This window comes from Anser anser, assembly GCF_964211835.1.
Source record: "Anser anser genome assembly, chromosome: 8".
NCBI classification, from domain to species: Eukaryota; Metazoa; Chordata; class Aves; order Anseriformes; family Anatidae; genus Anser; species Anser anser.
In genome coordinates this window covers 5176513-5195824 of record NC_139728.1, presented here as the reverse complement: position 1 = coordinate 5195824, position 19312 = coordinate 5176513, and the positions used below count along the sequence as shown (strand labels likewise).

Genomic DNA, 19312 nt, shown 5'->3' with positions numbered 1-19312 from the left:
TCATTTGAATCCTATGCAAGAATTTCTTGAATATGAAAAAGATTAGCGCTGGCCAATCTTCAAGTATATCTTTAGAAGAACCTCAAACATTTGCAAGTCCCTAATAGCAGCCAAAATGCTTTGCATCTCCCTCATCTTTGATTTATTATTGTTATCTTGCAAAGCAAACTATTCCCTATATTTTCTTTAGCAGTAAATGACCTTCAAAGGCATTTTTTGCCTTTCACTTGTACTGTTGTTAGCACAATTTTTTCCGTTCACCTTTGAAAGGAAAAAATTCACCTATGTTCAAATTCCAGAAGTTTGTAGTATGAACAGAAAATTGGTGTATTAATTTCTGCCACAAGTGCCTATGGGAATGACCTGTTCAGGTTAGGTCTGAACCAAAGTCAGTCCTTTTGAGTGCAATCCTAGGATTTTGTTTGCATTTCTCATATGAGTTGTTGAACAACAAATAACCACATTTTGCAAGTGCATATATGCTCCTATTGGATACAAAAAAAATGTGTATTCATGCAAATAGTGCAAGAATAAAGGTGAGAAATAACTAGAAACCTCAGTAACGTCAAGTTCCAAAACTTGATTGACATTGTTTAACTCTGACAAAAACCCCCTCGCCTTACCAAAGAATTTGGGAATAAATGATAGCTTTTGAGATGTGGTTGATCAGAGAATGTTCGCAAAGTATGTTTCTGGTAGTAATGATGGACTGCTTTTTTATTTTGTACAAAATGGTTATTTCTACATCCATCCAATAAGGACAGCACTTGTTTGATGTGGGAAAACTGATAACTGCAACAGTTAAGTTTTAAAGATTAATTTGAGAGGGAACACAGCACCTGGTAGATGAGAGCGAGGAGCATGTTCAAGTTGCAGGAGTTACTTGTAGAGTCATTGAGAGAAACCCAGAAGGTGAAAGGAGACAAATCAAAATAGCAAATAGAATAGTAAGATTTACCAGATGAAACTTCATGTGCCTATGTGACTTGATAATTGGTATGGAGTTCACATATATTTCCTTCTCTTCATTGGTAGCCAAACAATATCAGGGGAGCTGTGTGGGGCTCATGGACAGTTTAATAGCGTTTAGCTATTTGCCATGATATGCTCAAATTGGCTGATAGTGCAGAAAGGGAGTGGAAGGATTATAGCTCTTGACCATATTAAGAGATAATTTTTAAAATTTCATAGTCTAGAAGTTTTGCCATTGCTGGAAGAGAAAGTCATTTGCTCAAATGTTGAAAGTCTTTTTTTGGAGTGGAAAGGACTGTAATATTAAATTAAATTCTTTCTGACTTCCTCTGTGCATGAGTAATATCTGGTCGTCAGGTCTGTTCTATGTAGAGTGTGGATTGCCTCCTTACACAGGGTGAGAAAAGGTAAGAAAGACACCGAAGGATAGCTTGGAAGGGTGTTGCAACTGGTAGTTAGGCTTCAGGAAGGATGTGACATTGCTATTACTTGTTATGTCATTGCCTTTTTTTTTTTTTTTTTTTTGAGAAAACATTTTGGTTCAATTACTACTTCTGAGACAGGTCAGGTCTGTACTGTGTCAGGTCTTGAGGCAGACGTGTTTGTCTCCAGGTATTTTTAAGGCTTGCGTGACATGAATGCTTCCATACCTGCTTCAAGGTATCTAATTTTTTTACTGGAAATGAGATTTACAAGTTATTGAAGCTGTATTCCTGTAAATCTGAACTTCAGTAAGAGTGCTTGTAAACTATTTTTATGGTATCCTGTGCTGGTAATTACTTGAATTTCCTATGAGTCTGATTTACACAGAAAAATCCCAGAGTCTCATTCAAGACAAGCACATAGACATGCAAGAGCTGGACTTAGAGGTCACTCTGTTTCCTGGTTCAAAGGCATGCTCACATTGTGTCTGAAGAGAAAGCTTCCCTTGAAAACTAAAAGGGAAAAACTGTAAATGAGTGCAGGGATTAGCCTGAACATTATATATTGTAAAGTTACTTACATGAGTTAGTCCCATTAAGTTTAATAGAACTACTAACTGCTCAGTATTTTAAATAAGATTTCTTAGTCTGGATGTAAGTTAAATGCGACCTTATATTTCAATTTCTGAAGTATATGCAGACAGCTGAGCTCTCTGTCTAAACATTAACTTTTCATAATATTCCTTTGATGTGGAATTTTAGTAAAACTCTTCAAGTCATCAGCTAATTGAACATTAAAATATTCTTGGTTATTACTATCATCTTTGGAGGCTGCAGTACTCAGAAAATTTCAGGAAGCAGTTATCCTAATTGCTTAATTTTAAACAAATAAATACATTTGTTATCCATTAGGTGCATGTTAATGACATGTATTTGACTTCATTGTAATTGCAGAAATACACTGAAAATGATATAAGAAGCTGTTGTCTCGCTGAAATAAAACAAACTGAAGAGAAATACACGGAAACTCTGGAATCAATAGAGAAAGTAAGATACTACTAACTTACAGAATTGTTACATGTGTGTTTCTATAGCATTCTAGAATATGTAACAACATAGTCAATGTATGCATATATGTTTTTCCCCTGCAGTTTTTCATGGTGCCATTGAAAAGGTTTCTGTCAGCATCAGAGTTTGATACTGTTTTCATCAACATTCCTGTGAGTAATTACTTATTTCAAGAAGAGTTATAAGATGCTTATCTGATTATGTTAGTGTTATATGTTATGGCATAAACTGATTATTTGAAACAGTGCAAAATACATTTATATAGCTATTAGGTTACTTAAAAAAGCATATACAAAATATTTTTTCCCCGTTTCACAGAATAGGCCAAAAGAATAGTAATACAGTACCAGATAGCAGATGGTTAGAAGTTGCAGTATTCTTGTCTTGCAGAAGATAATAACTTATAGAAGATGGGTTGACTTCTAAAACATGCCAGTATTTTTGTGACTGTACGAAGTTTTGACTATTAGATTGCCTACCACTGGACATTGCAGAGTACTTTCAATAGGATTTCTGTAGGTACTCTGCAAATCCTTGTATCTAGCCTGGATCTGTCATCACTGAAGTTGTTTTAAAGTTAAGATAACTTAATTCTGGATTCTGAATCTGGAACTGGACAGGATAAGCAAATCCTCTGTGAAGTATATAGGAGATATCTCGACTGAAATCTGAAAGGTTTCCTGTGATTATTACTTTGTCCCACTTATTTCTGGCCTACTCACAATAGTGTGACAATTTTTACATACATTTTTTATAGTTCATATAAGTATCCAGCAGACATCTTTCCTTTATCTGACTTGAAAGGAAGACATCAGACACAGTCATAAGCTTCTCTTAACACAGACAAATGAAAGGACTGTTCTTTTATGAGGCAGACTGTAAAGTAAGGATCCCCAAAGTGAGGCCCACAGACCACATCAAACCTTTATCGCCTGTAAAAGATCATCTTTGTGTTGGCTGTCTCTGGCATATCCTGCAGCCTCTCTGGGATGTGGGAGGAGGTGCTGGGGATTTTTATTCAGTGGAATCTGGACTGCAAAAATGTTTTTAATTGCTGTGCTAACATCAGCCTGACAGCAGCTAAATTATGACAGTTGTTAAACTGATGAATTACAGGATGGTACCTGACATCTTGCTATGTTTGTTCCCGTGTTAAAGTTTTTGCCACAAACCTGAACTGCTAAAATTTCCTCCTCTTTTAATGCTAGTCCAAAACACTGCCATGGCTATCAGTAACCTACTTGTTTTCTTCGAGTATGTCAGTCAGCTGCCTTTAGAGAACCCTTTGCTTTCAAAATCAAATTGACATTCCATCCTACACTAACGTTTTTTCCTATTTATTGTAAATGAAGCCCCGATGCAGCCTACCTAACCTCCTGTAAATCTCTTTCCTAAGGCTCAGTAACTTAAGGGCACTGAAAGCCACAAAGCTAGCCAATGTGACATGCTGCACCGCACCGGGATGTAAAAGGGGCTTATGCATTGCACACACAAACCGAAAGGTCAGCCTACTTGCTACTCCTTAAAGAAGTGTCAGGGAATCAGATGAGAGGAGTAAAAAGGTCAAAAGCTGTTCATTTGAAATTAGGAAGATATAAATGGTTGCGTTCAGGTTGTTTTACTTTTCATTATCATGATTAAGTATTCTGCTCTTACAAGACCGTGGTTATTTCTAACTCCAGTAACATTTCGTAGGCATCTAACAACCTTAAAAGAAATGTAGGGCTTGCCTAAGCCAAAACCACGTGCAAGTGCTTTCTGTGCTCAGACCTTGTCTCTGCAGCAGTTCCTCAGCAGGAAGGCTGGAGGGCAGTGGAAGCTTGTTTTAGACTAAAAATAGCTGTTACAGAGCTCTACAGCAAACTGATGTGGAGAGCAGAGGTGGTGGTCTCAGAACAGGACGGATTTGCTTCTGTTTAAAGGTTGTACTTTACAACCTTTAAATTAAGGATTGGTACTTTAGGGTGGTGCTGTATTCCTTATATAGACTGTGAAAGATGCTTGCTGGATAAAATTATCTGCTGGTGTCAAAAGGTATTTTATTTTTAAGGATAAAAACAAAACTACCAAAACTCACTGCTGTAAAGTGAGTGCCTTTCATCAGGGCTTAGAATTTGAAGATTTGTCCTATAAAACGTATATACGGCTCTGTACTTGTGCGTTACCTGTGCATATCCGTCTCTCTATAATAGAAGCATTTGTATGTATGTCTCTGCATGAATTTGAATTGAGACATATGCAGACATACCGAGGGAGAGAGACGGAAGTATTTATAACATACTGAAGTATTTATGCTTTCGTTAACTTCTAATGATGTTAACATTGGTTTAATTTAAAAAGTTAAATATTTTCAGCGTAGATATAGGAACAAAATGTCTTTGAGCTTCTACCATTTACATTTCATGGCCATTGCTTAGCTGAGTCCCTGTGCACTCCTGAAAAAAATGTACTGTTGTAATATATTCATCTGGAAGCATTTCTGTGATAACATTTTTATATGCTGCAATTTAAGGTTATGAGGGATATGGCTGTACAATTGCTAGCAACTGAATTTGATTGGTTTTTAGTTTCTGCTACCTCAACTGTGATGTCGTGATTGACCTTATATGTACTCACAGTTGACATCAGTGTGAAGTGAAATGCTTTCCCTTTATTCAGAACTCACTGTTGTGTGTTTTTGTAATGTATCATTTACTGCATTAAACCATTTTAGTGTTTTTTAAATACTCCTTTGTTTTTAATTGCAGTGGTTTTCATGTCACTTAATTATTCTGATTTCAGAACTTCTTAACGTGTTTTGGCTTTATTTCTTGTGACTTCTCTGACAGTATCCACATAGTATTAAGGATGATGTAGTCTACAGTAGCATACAGATTTTTATGATAGTGAACTCTTTTACCGTGCTCAGGGAGAAAATCTTTCTGCAGTATTCTTGCCTTTCTCTCAGCCATTAGTTACTTGCTGTATTGGGAAACTCATTATGGTTGCAGTTAACTTAGCATTAGAACATCACTAATTGACCAATGTAATGTACAAAACTAATTTTTCACAGCTCAGGGACATAAATCATTACTTTATCTTGTCACTAAAGCATTTACTTGACTTGCTTAATTTTAAAATTATCATTATAAAATGAAGATGAATTAACAGTGCACGTTCCAAGCTAGAATAAATTAGTCTTTAATAGGTAGTTCTTGGAGTTGAGTTTTTCTTGTTTCCCTATATGGAAGATGTGGCAAACCTTTAAATTAGGTTCTAATCTCAAATGATCTGTTTACCAATTTATTCAATTAATGGATCTAACACAAAGCCATTTATTTCTGTATTTGAAGCTTTAGTAGTTCTGTTTTTAAAAATATTTTTTCCTCCTCGTTGTTTTTAAGGATTTGGTGAAAATTCACAGGAGTCTAACACAGGACATCAATGATTCCATTGTTAACAAAGATGACCAGAACCTGTATCAAATTTTTATTAACTACAAGGAAAGGTAAGAATTATGCACTAATTTTACTAACTGTGATAATCTGTGTCTAATCTATTAAAGCATTTTATTATATTTTTATTTGAATAGTTCTAAAACAGAATAGAATTCAGTATCTGGATTACTTACGAAGCTAGTATTTTGTGTTAGGAGCCTGGAAGTCAAAATGTAACTTACTGCTGAATGAGCTTTCCTTTTTTTCTTTTTACATGCAGTTTTGACAATTATGTCAAATGACATACTAACCCTCTCAAGTTGTGCCAGCGGAGGTTTAGATTGGACATGAAGAATTTATTGATGGAGAAGGGTGGTCAGGCATTGGAATGGGCTGCCCAGGGAAGTGGGGGAGTTCCCATCCCTGAAGATATTAGAGATGTGTGGATGTGGCACTAAATGATATGGTTTAGTAGTGGGACTTGGTAGGTCAGGTTGATGGCTGGACTTGTTGCACAGTGTTTTTTTTCTTTTCTCCATGCAAATAACCCTAGGTATTTTGTAGCATGCACCTGCATTGTTTAACAGGAAAAATGTTATAAAAAGGGCAAAATAAGACAAAAATGTGTATTAAAGCCATTCCAGCTTAAAGAAAACAGGAGAGGTGGTAACTTGAAAGAAGAGAAGGCAGGTGTGAAAGGAGAGAAGAGACTAGCGTCTTACTGTGACCTGCAGTCAAATGTGTGATGGTAAAGTAGACATGCTTTACCTTCAAACTGTGAAAAACAGTCAGACTGATAACAAGATAGCCATGGGAGCGTGCCGTGCCCTGTAGGGTAGTTACCATTTTTTTACCCAATTTTTCACATTTTTTTTTGCCAGTACCGAACAACTGTTGGGCTGTATGATGAAGTGGTATGCCCGTAATACTTAGCTGAAAAGCTGTACTGTGGGCTATAGTGCTGGTTTACTGTGTAGTAACCCTTGGGTCATGGTTAAAAAGGAGTTTCTTCTGGGACCAGAGTGCAAAAGACCAGTGGGAGCTAATTGGACTTGCTTGAGGGTGATGGGGAGGAAGAGCTGTTGGAGTAATAATGAGATTGTGAAGAACTGGGCAGCATCATCTGGAAAACGTTGGGCAGGAGAGTTGTTTTCTGAGGAAGGAGGGTGTCCCAGGCTTCCCATAAACAAACTTGCCTTTGGAGGCCCTGTATCTCAGCTTTTGTGTCAGAGCAGGACGTAGTTATTTCCCAGGCTGTTAGACTTTACAGCTGCTGTAGGAGGGTATTAGGGGACAATAAGTTGTTCTGGAAAATGCTTATTTTTGAAAAGCAGTTCTGAGATGTGTGCTACAAGCAGAACAAAGGACACCAAGAAGAAACCTCAAGCTTGTATTTATTTTGCAAAAGGGAAACAGTTGGAGGTAGGCCTGGTGTCTTACCACATAGTTACTAAAAGTAATCAGAAGTGGTGTTAAATCAGTATCATTGTTTTAATTGTGTAACAAGAACAAAAGATGAATGGTAAAGATTAGAACAGGGGAAAATGAAATTTAGGAGGCACCAGTGGAAAGTCATGGGAATCCTCCAAAAATGAATTTGAAGCGTACAGGAGCAACCACCTGAAGAAACATGGATAAAATGAAAGGAAACAGCAGTCTGCAGGGAGACTAGCAGAAGCACTTCAAGCAGGGGCAAGAAACTTCTGTTTTAAAAGCAGGCTCTTTTGAGAAGTACAAGTGCTGTTGACAACTACTGAATATTTCTTGAACTTACATGAACTGTTACTTGAATCAGAAAGCTCACAGGATGTGTAACCTGATAGAAACTGTTGGAGGTGGTTCAGTTTGAGTAACCTTTAGGTTCTTTAAAGGGTAGATTCAATTAATTCTGTTGAGCCTCTAACAGAATTTGTTCACTACAGTCTTGGAAATCTACAGTGTTGTACATATAGACTGTTGGTCTTTTAATGAGTCCTGCATTTATCACAACATACACGTGTGAAAGTTAAAGGAAATTGCAATGATTCTACAGTATTTTGAGGTTAGCTTAAAATTTTATTTTTCTGCATATTTTTCCTTATATTCACATTGCCCATTGAAATCCAGCTAAATCTGATCCTTGCATATCTAGGCACCGTTCCCATTGAAAGGAGGATTGTTACCAATTTGTGAAAAATGGTCAGGACTTGTCCTTAAATAACAAATGTTCCCTTTATTCTTTATATTTTGGTTTAGATTGGTTATTTATGGACAGTACTGCAGTCAAGTGGAGATAGCCATATCATGCTTAGACAACATCTCTAAGACAAAAGAAGATGTTAAACTGAAGTTAGAGGTATCAGTATTTTCTTGTGTGTATGTATTACATGTGCTTTGATGAATATGCTCTGCTTTCATCCAAGTCAAAAACCTTGTTAATTAAAACTGGCTAGACTGATATGTGAGTGTGTGTTTTTCTCTCCTCTTTTCATTTCCTGGAGTCTCTGATCAAATGAATGTGTTAGCTATGCCAAGTCTGGCATCCTGAAGAGAAGAAGTGAACGTGTTCTGCCACTGACAGCAGTAGGGTTAGGATGCTTTTCAAGAAACGATACCCTTCTGTTTGTGATATCTCAGCTGAGAACATAGAATCACAGAAAGGCCCAGGGTGGGAGGGACCTCCAGGCCAAATAAGGCCCAGTCTCACAGCCTCGCAGGGCTTGCTAGCTACCAAGAACATCACGTCCTTTCCAGCAGGGCTATTGGCCAGCCCTCAAGGTTGATGTGTCCTTGGCTGGTGTGTCCCAGGTGCAGGATTCTGCTTTTTTCTTGTTGGCGTCACGAGATTCCTGTTGAACGTGTCCTGACGAGCATCACCTGCACCTCCAATCTGGTGTTATCTGTGGACTTGTTGAGGATATCCTCCCTGTCCTCTTTCACATCATTGCTAAAGATATTAACTGGGAGGGATTTCAGGACAGACCCTCAAGGAGCCATACTTGCAGCTGTCCCCCAGGTTGTGTGGGCTCTTTGAGCCTCATAATCTAGCTAGTTTTTCCATGTACGTAGTAGTTCATTCATCCGAACCATAACATACCAACTTGGATATATTAGGGTGCTTTGGGAGATGATGCTAAAAGCCTTGGAAAAGTTGAGGTAGACTCTCCCCATACGTTCACAGATGTAGCCATTTCATCACAGAAAGCTGTGAGGTAGGTCAAGCGTTGACTTACCTGTAGCAGGTTGATGGTGAGCACTTGATCCATAATTTCTTGAGAGGCCTGAAGGGAGGCTGATTGGCCTGTAGCTTCTAAAATTCTCTTCTGCTTTTTTGAAGATGGATGCAATGCTTGCCTTCTTTGCTGTGCTGATAAGCAATGTCTTTTTTTAGTTCAATTGAATGCTTAATTTCTGTCACGATGTTTATTCCATAGTCTTTCTCATGTTCTTGAAATACCTAAGAACAAATGCATAGACACAGTATTTCTTAGTTTAGCTTTTATTGCCATATCAACTATTTTCTTCCAGTTTGTTGATGTTCTTTATTTCAAGTTTACTACAGTTGGTTGGCCAGTGTATCACTTGGAATTACCATGTATGTCATTTGAATACGTTATAATACATAAATGTTATTTATCATCTATATACATTTATTTATTTGTATATAGAGTTTATATAACTCTAATCTTTAATCTGTTAACGTGCTTTGAACTAGGAATGTTCCAAGAGGGCCAATAATGGGAAATTCACGTTGCGGGATCTTTTAGTGGTTCCAATGCAAAGAGTGCTGAAATATCACCTACTGCTCCAGGTATGTGTGTGTGTGTGTATATATATATATATATATAAATACACATATATATGTTTAGTTTTTAGGGTCTGAGAACAAAACAGTGGTTTGTTTATCATCAGTTGTTTATAAGAATGAGAGCTAAAAGCCTTTATCAAAGGGAGGTGACTGACATTTCTATAGATTTGAGGCTTATTTGCTATGAAATAAAATCCAGTCAAGTGCAGATTTCCTTATGGAGATTGTTCTTCGGAGCTGAAGCACATCTGGGGAAGATGAATACACCAGAATTGTTTCCCTAGTATCTGAACCTTTCATTCTTGGTATGTTTAAAATGGTTAGTAACACCAAACTATAATCATTGTGCTTTTAAATGTGGACCATTATCCCTAAAAAGGAAGCTGAAACCATACTTACAGCATACTTTTAAGATGCTTCTTTGCTGTCATAAATTACAATAAAGCCATATTTATTTTGAAATGCTTCTTGTTATAACCCACAAAGCGTTAGCTTTCACAGTTAGTCCTGTAATAAGGGTGGAGAGTCTTATAAATTTAATTTGATAGCTGTGCCAGGAGACTCATTAGTTCAGCTGCAAAGAAATATATTACTATATTAGACTGTCAACCCTGCTGATGCTTGTAAAATGTCCTTTTAAAAAGATCTACTACTTGCATGTGAAGCATAATTTTGACTCTGTGGAGCAACATACATTTTGTATATTAAATTTTTGAAATATTTCTAAGTCATCAATGTTTAGATCAACAGCAAGTTGGAACAAAATGAATGGTAAAACTGCTTTTTAAAAAACTTAGCTCTGTGTCATAAATTTATCAGCCTGTATATTATGAAAAGATGATAAACAATATGTCACTATGTCCTGATGTTTGAGATAACATGAAATAAGTTTGCATTGTACAAGAAATATTCTATAGACTTTGAAAGAAAAAAATCCAGTAATTCTGTTGGAAATGCAATGTGAAGTACAAATACTTATTCCCTTTTTTTTCTAGGATTTTAGCAAGTTATTTTGTTACCTAGAATGTATAATTTTCTTAAATTATAAGGAAAAAAATCTGTTTCCCTAAGAGGTTACTTTTTCACTTCAGGAAAAAAAAAAACAACAACAACACTTTTTTCCAAATGGAAGGTGGCTAAAAAATATCTTTAAACATTTGCATGTGATGTAAATGTGTCTTTTGAGTCCGCTTTATCTGTGTTAAAATGAAACAGTAACTTCTTTTAAGTAGCTGCACAGTTTTGCTGAGATCTTAATGCCAGCATACATCCCTGTCTGCAGACAGGTGTGTACATTGGAAAGGGATTATATGCTGTATGGCAATCAGCAAATGAACTTGCGTGTTTACATGTGCTTTCAGCATGCACATGCTTTAATGGTCCGACTGGCAAGTTTTAAGTGACACACAGACCAAATTAACTTCGGAAGATTGTTCGTTAACACCACAATCAGTGTTTAGGCTATGCCATTCTTAAATCTTGCTAGTTATCTCTGCAGCAGTCTCCACTCAATTATAGGTGGTCAGTATAGAGAAGAAAATATGAATTCTTGGGTTGTGTTTCCTGTTTCTAGGTTTCTTTGGGGGGTTAGGAGGGATGGGGCAAGCAATAATAGCTTCAGTTGTTGTTCAAACTGTCAGACAGCAGGTGAAAAGTTGTAATTACTCTTGTCAACAGGAGCTGGTAAAGCACACTACTGATACCATGGAGAAGGCAAATCTAAAACTGGCACTTGATGCAATGAAGGTAAGCGTTCATGCCAGTGAAGTATTTATATCCATGTTGGCAGTTAAAATGGTAGTTCACAACTATATTTCCTGGAAGAGATGATCTTCACAGCAGGTCAAATAGATGTTTTCTCAAGTAACTGTGAACTTCGTGAGTACATTAGGGCAAGTATACAGTTGAAAGCTTTGCTGAAGTCTTTAAACAAATTCAGTAACTTTCTGAAGTGGAGTGTTTATGAATGGAGCTTCCTCATTTCAGTTTACTTTTAAAAATCAATTTGATGTCATGTATTGAGATAAAAAGCAGGTGTTTCAATGATGCTGGTCTGACTTCGAAAATGTAGAAATACTTCTACCATGGTAAGCCAATTCTAATCAGGGTCAGTGGTTTCCCAGTAAGGTGTAGATATTCTCTTCCTTTACAAGAATCACAAGACTCTTTTCCTGTTGTTTTAGTATGATCTCTGTCTTTACCTTTGAAAACATTTGTATCTTTCTGGAGGTACGGTAGTAGTACCTGCCCCTCTACAAGTGGCACAAACAAATGGTTTCTAGAATAGCAGTACTGCCGTAATATTACGTTGTGTTCCTCTGCACAGTGTAATTTCTGCTTCATTTAACTTTACTACATGAATTGTGCAATTCATGTGGTGAAATTGTGTTTTTCTTCCCTCCCTTGGAGGGGGAAGCTAACACAGCAAAGGTTACGCCTCCTGTTGTAATCTGTATGGTTCATAGAAGATGCTGAAGTCAGAATAAGTTAGTTTTGGGTCACACTTTTTTGGGTTTCATTATGTCAATGTCTGAATGCCCAGAATACAGAGTAGCTCACAAAAGGTGTTTTTGGCTCCCCTTTCTGTCATTCAGTTCTGTGGAGTGAATGCAGAGAGCCATCATGATAATCTCCCAGGTAGATGCCTGAAACGAGGGTGGTATAACATTGCTTCCATCTAGTGGCGATCCATGCATGCATCTTGATTACTGGTAATTGGTTAGGAAAAAAAAAAAAGTGTTTTTTTTTTCTCTCTTTTCTTTCCCCTTTGTGTGTGTCATTGTTTTTGGTGATTGGACTCAAAATAAGATTAAAAAATCTCGTTTCAGAGTGGTTGTGGCAGTTGTGTCCTGGCTGGCAGAACATAACCAGCCAATAATAGTAAATAACACTACAGGAATTAGCATCTCTCATTAAGGTCACAACATTGTTTCCCTTCTCATTTTACTGTATTGTCTCTTAGTAAACTGCCAGAGCAGTAACTGTGCAGTGTAGGTATGTTGCTTCTAAACGCCCTGGTGTGTCTGCTTGAAAGTAATCTTTGGAAAAAATGTCCTGCTAACAAGGTGGTACTGCCACCCTGGAAAGAAGATTCTGGGAGGAAATCTGGCTGTCGGTTTCTTTTTAGCAGCAAGAAAAAAGTTACATAATTTCTGTACCAACTCTTTTAAGACTGATGTGCTGTATCCTGTCTGGTTTCATTTGGGAAACTAGCATAATGATTGCAGCTATTCTTGGATTCTGATTAAAAATGTCTTAGCAAGATGCATCATTTTTCCACCTTCCAAATTTGTGACCATATTGAAGGATACTGTAAAAGCAAGTTGTGAAGATCAGAATACCTTTTCTAACTGCTGCTCTCGGCATCTCTGACCTCACCAATTACCACTGCCGCTTGTTCCTTATCTCTAGCCATAAACAGAGAAACCCCAGTAAATTGTCACTATTACTCAAGCATGTTCAGAGCTTTTTAAAGGCTTTAGTGAAATGTGTACAACGTATGTTCTGGTAAGGGGGACCATAACGATCTCAACCTGTGACTTTAGGTAATATATCCGATTAAAAGCCTCCTAAAATCAGTGCAATACCTTCTCTCTGCTGTACAACACTACTGCTGTACAGTAGCTTCTTCTCTCCCTCCTAATAAGCACACAGACATGTTTATACCTTACATGCTGCTTTTGAGCAGCATTGCATATGTTTTCTACTATATGCTATTTTTTACCCTCTGTCTTATTCTCAGGTATTGGATGTTGTTGGTTGCTTTTTCAGACCATAACTGTGCTGTGTAAATTACATTTCTGTCTTTAGTTTTGAAAATAGGACATTAACAAAATTCAGAAAGTTGGCCCTTTTATAATATTCAGTATGTTCTCCTCTTTCTTGCTACTAGATTTGGGTTTGAACAGATACAATGAAGAAAGTTGTAAATATGATTTAAGATAAGCAGAGGCTTTTTTCCTTCTATATCTAGGCATACAGATCGGTAACTCTTGAACATGGAAGATGTATATATTTTTAAATAACTAAATGTGCATATTAATATGCTTTGGCAAATTTATTTTTAATTCTGCCTTTGGCTTAAGTGGACAGTTTTGGATTTTTTCCTCCCTTTTCCTGTTGATGCTCTAGGACTTGGCTCAATATGTAAATGAAGTGAAGAGAGATAACGAAACACTCCGTGAAATTAGACAATTTCAACTATCAATAGAGAATTTGGTATGTGATAGTTTGCATTTATACAATTTTTAATAACTTCTGATCAAATACAATGAAGTACTTAATTTTTTCCCAATTTCATGTGAGATTATAGTACTATTGGTGAAATTCAAATGCAAGTATGATTTCCTTGGCCTAGAATGATATAAATATTCACAGAAATACCTGCAGGGATTCTGTAAAATTCCAGTAAATCCGAGCTGGGGGCCTATATGTAGTTAAATGTATTTGTGTAGTTAAATGTGTGTATTTGTACAGTGATTCAGGTGTTTTTGTAATGCAGAAAATGTATCTGTTTGAAGACAAATATGGAATGGACTGATGCCTCACAGTAATTAGTTTAGATGATAATGAGGAAAAGATGCCTTTTTTTTTTTTAATGGACCTGAAAAGCCCTTTTGTGGGGTGAAAGGAGGGAGTGGTCTAAGATTTGAATGTGCTATCTTACTGCTGTTGCTCTGCTGAATCATACGTACTCTTTGTTTCAGAATCACTCCCTCTTACAGTATGGAAGGCCTCAAGGTGATGGGGAAATAAGGATCACTACATTAGACAAACGTGCAAGGCAAGACAGGTGATGGCATGGCTTCTGGTGTTTGTTATTAAAATACCTGTAAAGTGACACTCTCTTTTCAGACTTGAGGTCAGCTTAGTGATTCGTGAGAGCACTCTCATTTCAGTGTGCAATCTTAGAGCTCATCACTGTTTAGCAAGTGAATTTGCAAGGTGATTCATGGGAAGCTAGCTATTACGTTATCATGTAAGATCATCTGAGTCCCTTACAAGCAGTAAGTCTCTAGCAAGAGTACTTCTAGTGTTTCTTTTTCTGTTATTCAGTAGTTTAATTGTTCACCTTGAAAATTGTAAATGCAACAGGAAAACGTTTATAAGATAAGACTTAGGGTGTTGTCTATCCATAGTGTTTTTAACCCTTTTCATATTGTATTTTTGTAGGCATATCTTTTTGTTTGATCTAGCTGTAATTGTTTGCAAACGGAGAGGTGATAATTATGAAATGAAGGAAATAATAGATCTTCAGAAATACAAAATTACAAATAATCCCACTACTGATAAAGAAAATAAAAAGGTAAATATTTGATAGTAATTCATGCAAAATGTATATCTTTAGCAGCAGTTCAAACCTTTTAATAAGAGTTAAGAATGTATATATACAATTAATTTCCAAACTTTTATGTATTAACTGCAAGCAAAAATGAATATTTAAGGATTTTAACTTAGCTTGTTCTGATGTTACTAAAACATTTGAGTAAGCCATTCTCAAGTGAACAGAACAGTATGGTGTTTCCAAAATCAGGATTTTTATTACAAAATGTAGAGATGATTTTTTTTGTCCATAATTGACCTGTTTATTGCTATTGTTTTCATGCAGTGGTCTTATGGCTTCTACCTCATTCATATCCAAGGTCAAAATGGTTTAGAAGTTTATTGCAAAACTAAAGATTTGAAGAAAAAATGGCTTGAACAATTTCAGATGGCTCTGTAAGTATATATATGTATATATATTTTAAGTAAAATCATGTTCCTCTCAAGTCTAAGGATGTCACTTAATTTAAGCTGAGCTACTTACATATTTTACTTTTTTATACAGACTAGTTACCTGTTTTATTTGACTTTCTCAAAATCAATAGTGCTGACTGACATCTTCATGAACAGAGTGTTTCCCTGAAACTCCTCTTGGAAAAGAAAGAGGGCACTCTAGGCTATGTATTACTTCACAAATTTGCTGCGAAGACTGTTTCAGGAGTATTATCTTAAGCAACAAGGGGAAAACATCAATTATTTTAGCAATAAATATCTAACGTAGTGGCGACTCTTTTCCCCTTACGTTAGTGTTTTGATTAATTGAAATATATTTTTGAGAAGTGATGCTGATGATTTAAGGGAGAGGATTCTGCCATTTTTCCTAGTGGCTTTTAACTAATCTATTCTTTAGTATTTGGAATAAGTTGCTCAGCTTATTACATCTTGTTTCAAAAGGCTGATTTTCTTTGTATATTTTGAACTGAAAGAAGCAGTCTGCTTTAGACTTCTTGAAAAGTTGTTCACATGTAGCACTGCAGATTACATTATTGCTATGCAGCATGAGCTTTATTTCCATTTCTGATTCTTGTTGGAAAGACAAACATGATTGTTGACACCTCAGGTATTCTGATTAAATTTAAAACATGTAAACAAGGGAATCAGATGACAAGGTGATGCTTGCCTTGCTTTAAAAAAAAAAAAAAGTGTGAGGGGGAGTGAGATATACCGAGTGAAAACAACAGAATTAATCAAGACTGTTTTGGATGTGATTGCAAAGGTATGTGGAGTGGGGAAGAAAGGCTGCTATGAGCTGATACACCTGAAACTTGCTTACAAGCTAAATGTATTTATTTAAAACCTTAGTGGGATGACTGTTAATGATGTAAATGTGAATAGAAGGGAGGAGAGCCCAAGCTGGACAGATATTATGAGGCCCTCTAACCAAAGCTCCCATCTTGCTGATTTTAGCAAAGACAAAATGGCATATTTTGGCAAAACAAACAAACAAACAAACAAAAAAAAAAAAACAAAAAACTGGATAGCAGAGTGGGGAATGGGAAGAGGCTTTATTTGTATATGTGCAGAAAGCCAAGTACTTCACCTTTTCCTATCTTTCTGGCTGCTCTCTGCTGCACTTTTAAAAATGTCATTATTGATATTTACTTAAACATAGATAGAACATGTATGAAAGGCATGGGGAACTTAGATTTAGCAGCTTTAGCATTGCAGCTATTGATCACTCTTCAGGCTTCCTGTTTCTGACCTGTGCGCAAAAAATCCCACCCAATACAGCAACAAAAGTCAGTTACGGAGAGCAGTAAGAGTTATGTTTTTTCCCCATGAGTATGTCCTCAGATATTCCCAAATATCATTACAGTTGTGTGCAGGTTGTGCACCCATTTTCATGCCCTCTGGTCTTTGCTCTCGGGTCTCCAGTGCCCTCAGGTTCTGTCCATCACTCTGTGTGCAGGGGATGTGCAGCTCCTCCACGACTGCTGGTTTGAGGGTCTGAGTCTCCCTCTCATGTGCCTCATCCACCTTCCATTAGTGCTGTTTGCAGCCGGTGGTTTGGGACCTGCAGGGCTGACAAGTTGATGTGCTACTCTTTCTTCTTGGGCAGGTGGAGTTTCTCACTGAAAATGAGCATTGTGGTGCCAGCCTTGTCTTGCGTGGATGTTTGTCCCTCTCGTAAACCCATACCTCTGGGTTAGCGTCTTCCCGCATGATTCAAGGCTGTAACACAGAGGCAAGGGAACTGGAGCAGCAGGGTTGTTGTGGGTCAGGGCTGAGGAGTAACGTGATATAGGGGCATGATTTGCATTAGCCAATTCTTTTGCTCCATTTTATTTTATAACCACTTGGATTAAAAAGAATCTGGAGCTTTGGTGCTTCCTGAAGATTTTATACATTCCCCGAGTCTGTTACATTTTTTTTTTGACTTGATAGCATATTTCCCACTGCAGCTCTCCCAAAACGTACGTGGGTGTACATAGCAATAATTATATTCTGATATGTACTGAGGCACAGGAGTTTGTATTTGGGAATAAACAACATGACGTATTTTGTTTTGCAGGTTTCTTTGATTCGTTGTTTTCAGGGGTCTCATGGCCTGCTGTGTAGGATAACTATTCTAATGTGAATCCATTCTGAAAAGTAGCCATGATTAGAATTATGCTATTATTCATCATACTCAATTAGCATTGGTACTTTTATGGGCAAGATACTTCTTGTTACTTGAAAATTTTACTGAGACTGCAGAAATAGCACAGTTGAGAGGGGATGGGTTATTAGATACTTCCTTGATTATTAAAAATGATGTTGTTTACTGAGTTCCAGACAGAAATTTCAATGCAGTTTTGTTGCCTTATTGATAGCATTCTGTATGAAATCAGGTCTCTGCAAGTGTTAATCCAAGAACATAACAAGAGAACAAATTGGGATCTCATTTTTAAATTAAAAATGAGCCTTGTTTCCACTAGAATGTTTTTTTCTTTTGCATAACTGTTAAATAGTATGCAATTTTACTTTTTTGTAGGTTAGATGTTTGTATCAGTGTACGAGCAATTGTGATTATAGTTATATTGCTGAAAAGGCACTTACTGTACAGATACCTTACTTCAGTTCCTGAACCTGTGAATGTATTTCAAGAAAAGAGCTGTTTAAAAATCTTTTCAGTGTAGACAAGCCCTAAATCCAGTGAAATGTGTTGAATTATTCTTTTGCTGCTCTGGTGTAACTGAGATGAGAATTCGTCTCTGGGTACGGAAGGCTTCTGTTATTGATGAAGTATGAAATAGAGGAGAACGCTGCTTTGCAGGCTGGGCTTAGTTTCAGCTTGGAGGGCAGGAATACATTAGGCACATTTGATATGGAAAATCTTTTGAAGGAAAGATGAAATCCCAGTGCAATTTTTGAGTGCTGTTTTTCAGACAAGTTAACTAGTAACTTTGTAAGAAAACTATTTTCACAAACCTATGAAAAATACTCTACCACTTGGCTTGCTTTGTTGTTACTGTAGTATGTGGTGAGGTGTTCCTCATGAGGGAGGTTGGGTCTACAGTTGGTTACTGCTTGTAAGAAACTGAGTAAGTTTGTATTAATATGGCAGTTCTACTATATGCATATATTTGCTGTTTTCCTGAGACTTTATTGCTTTATTTAGAAAATACATAATACCACAAACCCATAATTATTATTTTTCCTAAGACTTTGATAAAGATGATTAATGGAGCCACTACTTAGACTACATTCTCAGCAGCAGTGGCACTGTAACACAGCAGCACTGGTGTTGCTGACCAAAGGTGAGGCTGGGTCTTCTCCTGCCCTCCCCCCTCCCCCGTGCCCCCGCCCCCCCCCCTTTTTTTTGGATGTATATATAATTTGTACAAACTTCAAAATTGCCAGTTAGCTGGAAACACTAGATCATCGTAAAGTGAAGCAGGATATTGAGGCAGCACAGTCAACATTGTAGTCAAGCTCCTGAAGCTAAAGCTTTGGACTCTGAATTTGAGAGGTTTTCATGAAGTTAGCAGAGACCAGTGGAGTGAGTTTTAGCAGTAGCCTGGGTATTGCGAATGGATTAGCTCGCTCTTGGTGTGTCCGTTCCCTCTCATTTGTGTGAGTGGAAGTTTGGCATGCACAGCGAGAGCGTACCTGCTAATGGCCTCAGAGGACCTGCTTAGCAGCAGCAGTGGTTAATTCAAGCAGTTGCTACTTTGTTCTTGGAACTCTATTAATAATAATAGATGAGCTTATAGCAGTATGGGTAAATAGGCACCTTTTTATAGATAGTACTGCAAAGACTTGTTGCACTAGATGTGGAACCTTTGTTTAATCTAGTATGTCAAATAGCATCGGTTTAAATGCAGTCATTCCATATTCAAGAT

The 19312-nt window shown here is 37.0% G+C and overlaps 1 protein-coding gene across 3 annotated transcripts in view; it reads left to right on the top strand.

Moving 5' to 3' along the window:
* The window catches only part of VAV3 (vav guanine nucleotide exchange factor 3), a 174941-nt gene that overhangs the window by 74084 nt on the left and 81545 nt on the right, over positions 1-19312 (top strand). For all 3 annotated transcript variants that reach the window (XM_083846724.1, XM_083846723.1, XM_083846722.1), the window contains exons 6-15: positions 2349-2441; positions 2546-2614; positions 5846-5949; positions 8114-8213; positions 9573-9668; positions 11343-11411; positions 13797-13883; positions 14372-14457; positions 14838-14970; positions 15274-15383. In XM_083846724.1, coding sequence (XP_083702850.1) covers positions 2349-2441; positions 2546-2614; positions 5846-5949; positions 8114-8213; positions 9573-9668; positions 11343-11411; positions 13797-13883; positions 14372-14457; positions 14838-14970; positions 15274-15383 — 947 coding nt within the window. The remainder of the gene's footprint in view (positions 1-2348; positions 2442-2545; positions 2615-5845; positions 5950-8113; positions 8214-9572; positions 9669-11342; positions 11412-13796; positions 13884-14371; positions 14458-14837; positions 14971-15273; positions 15384-19312) is intronic.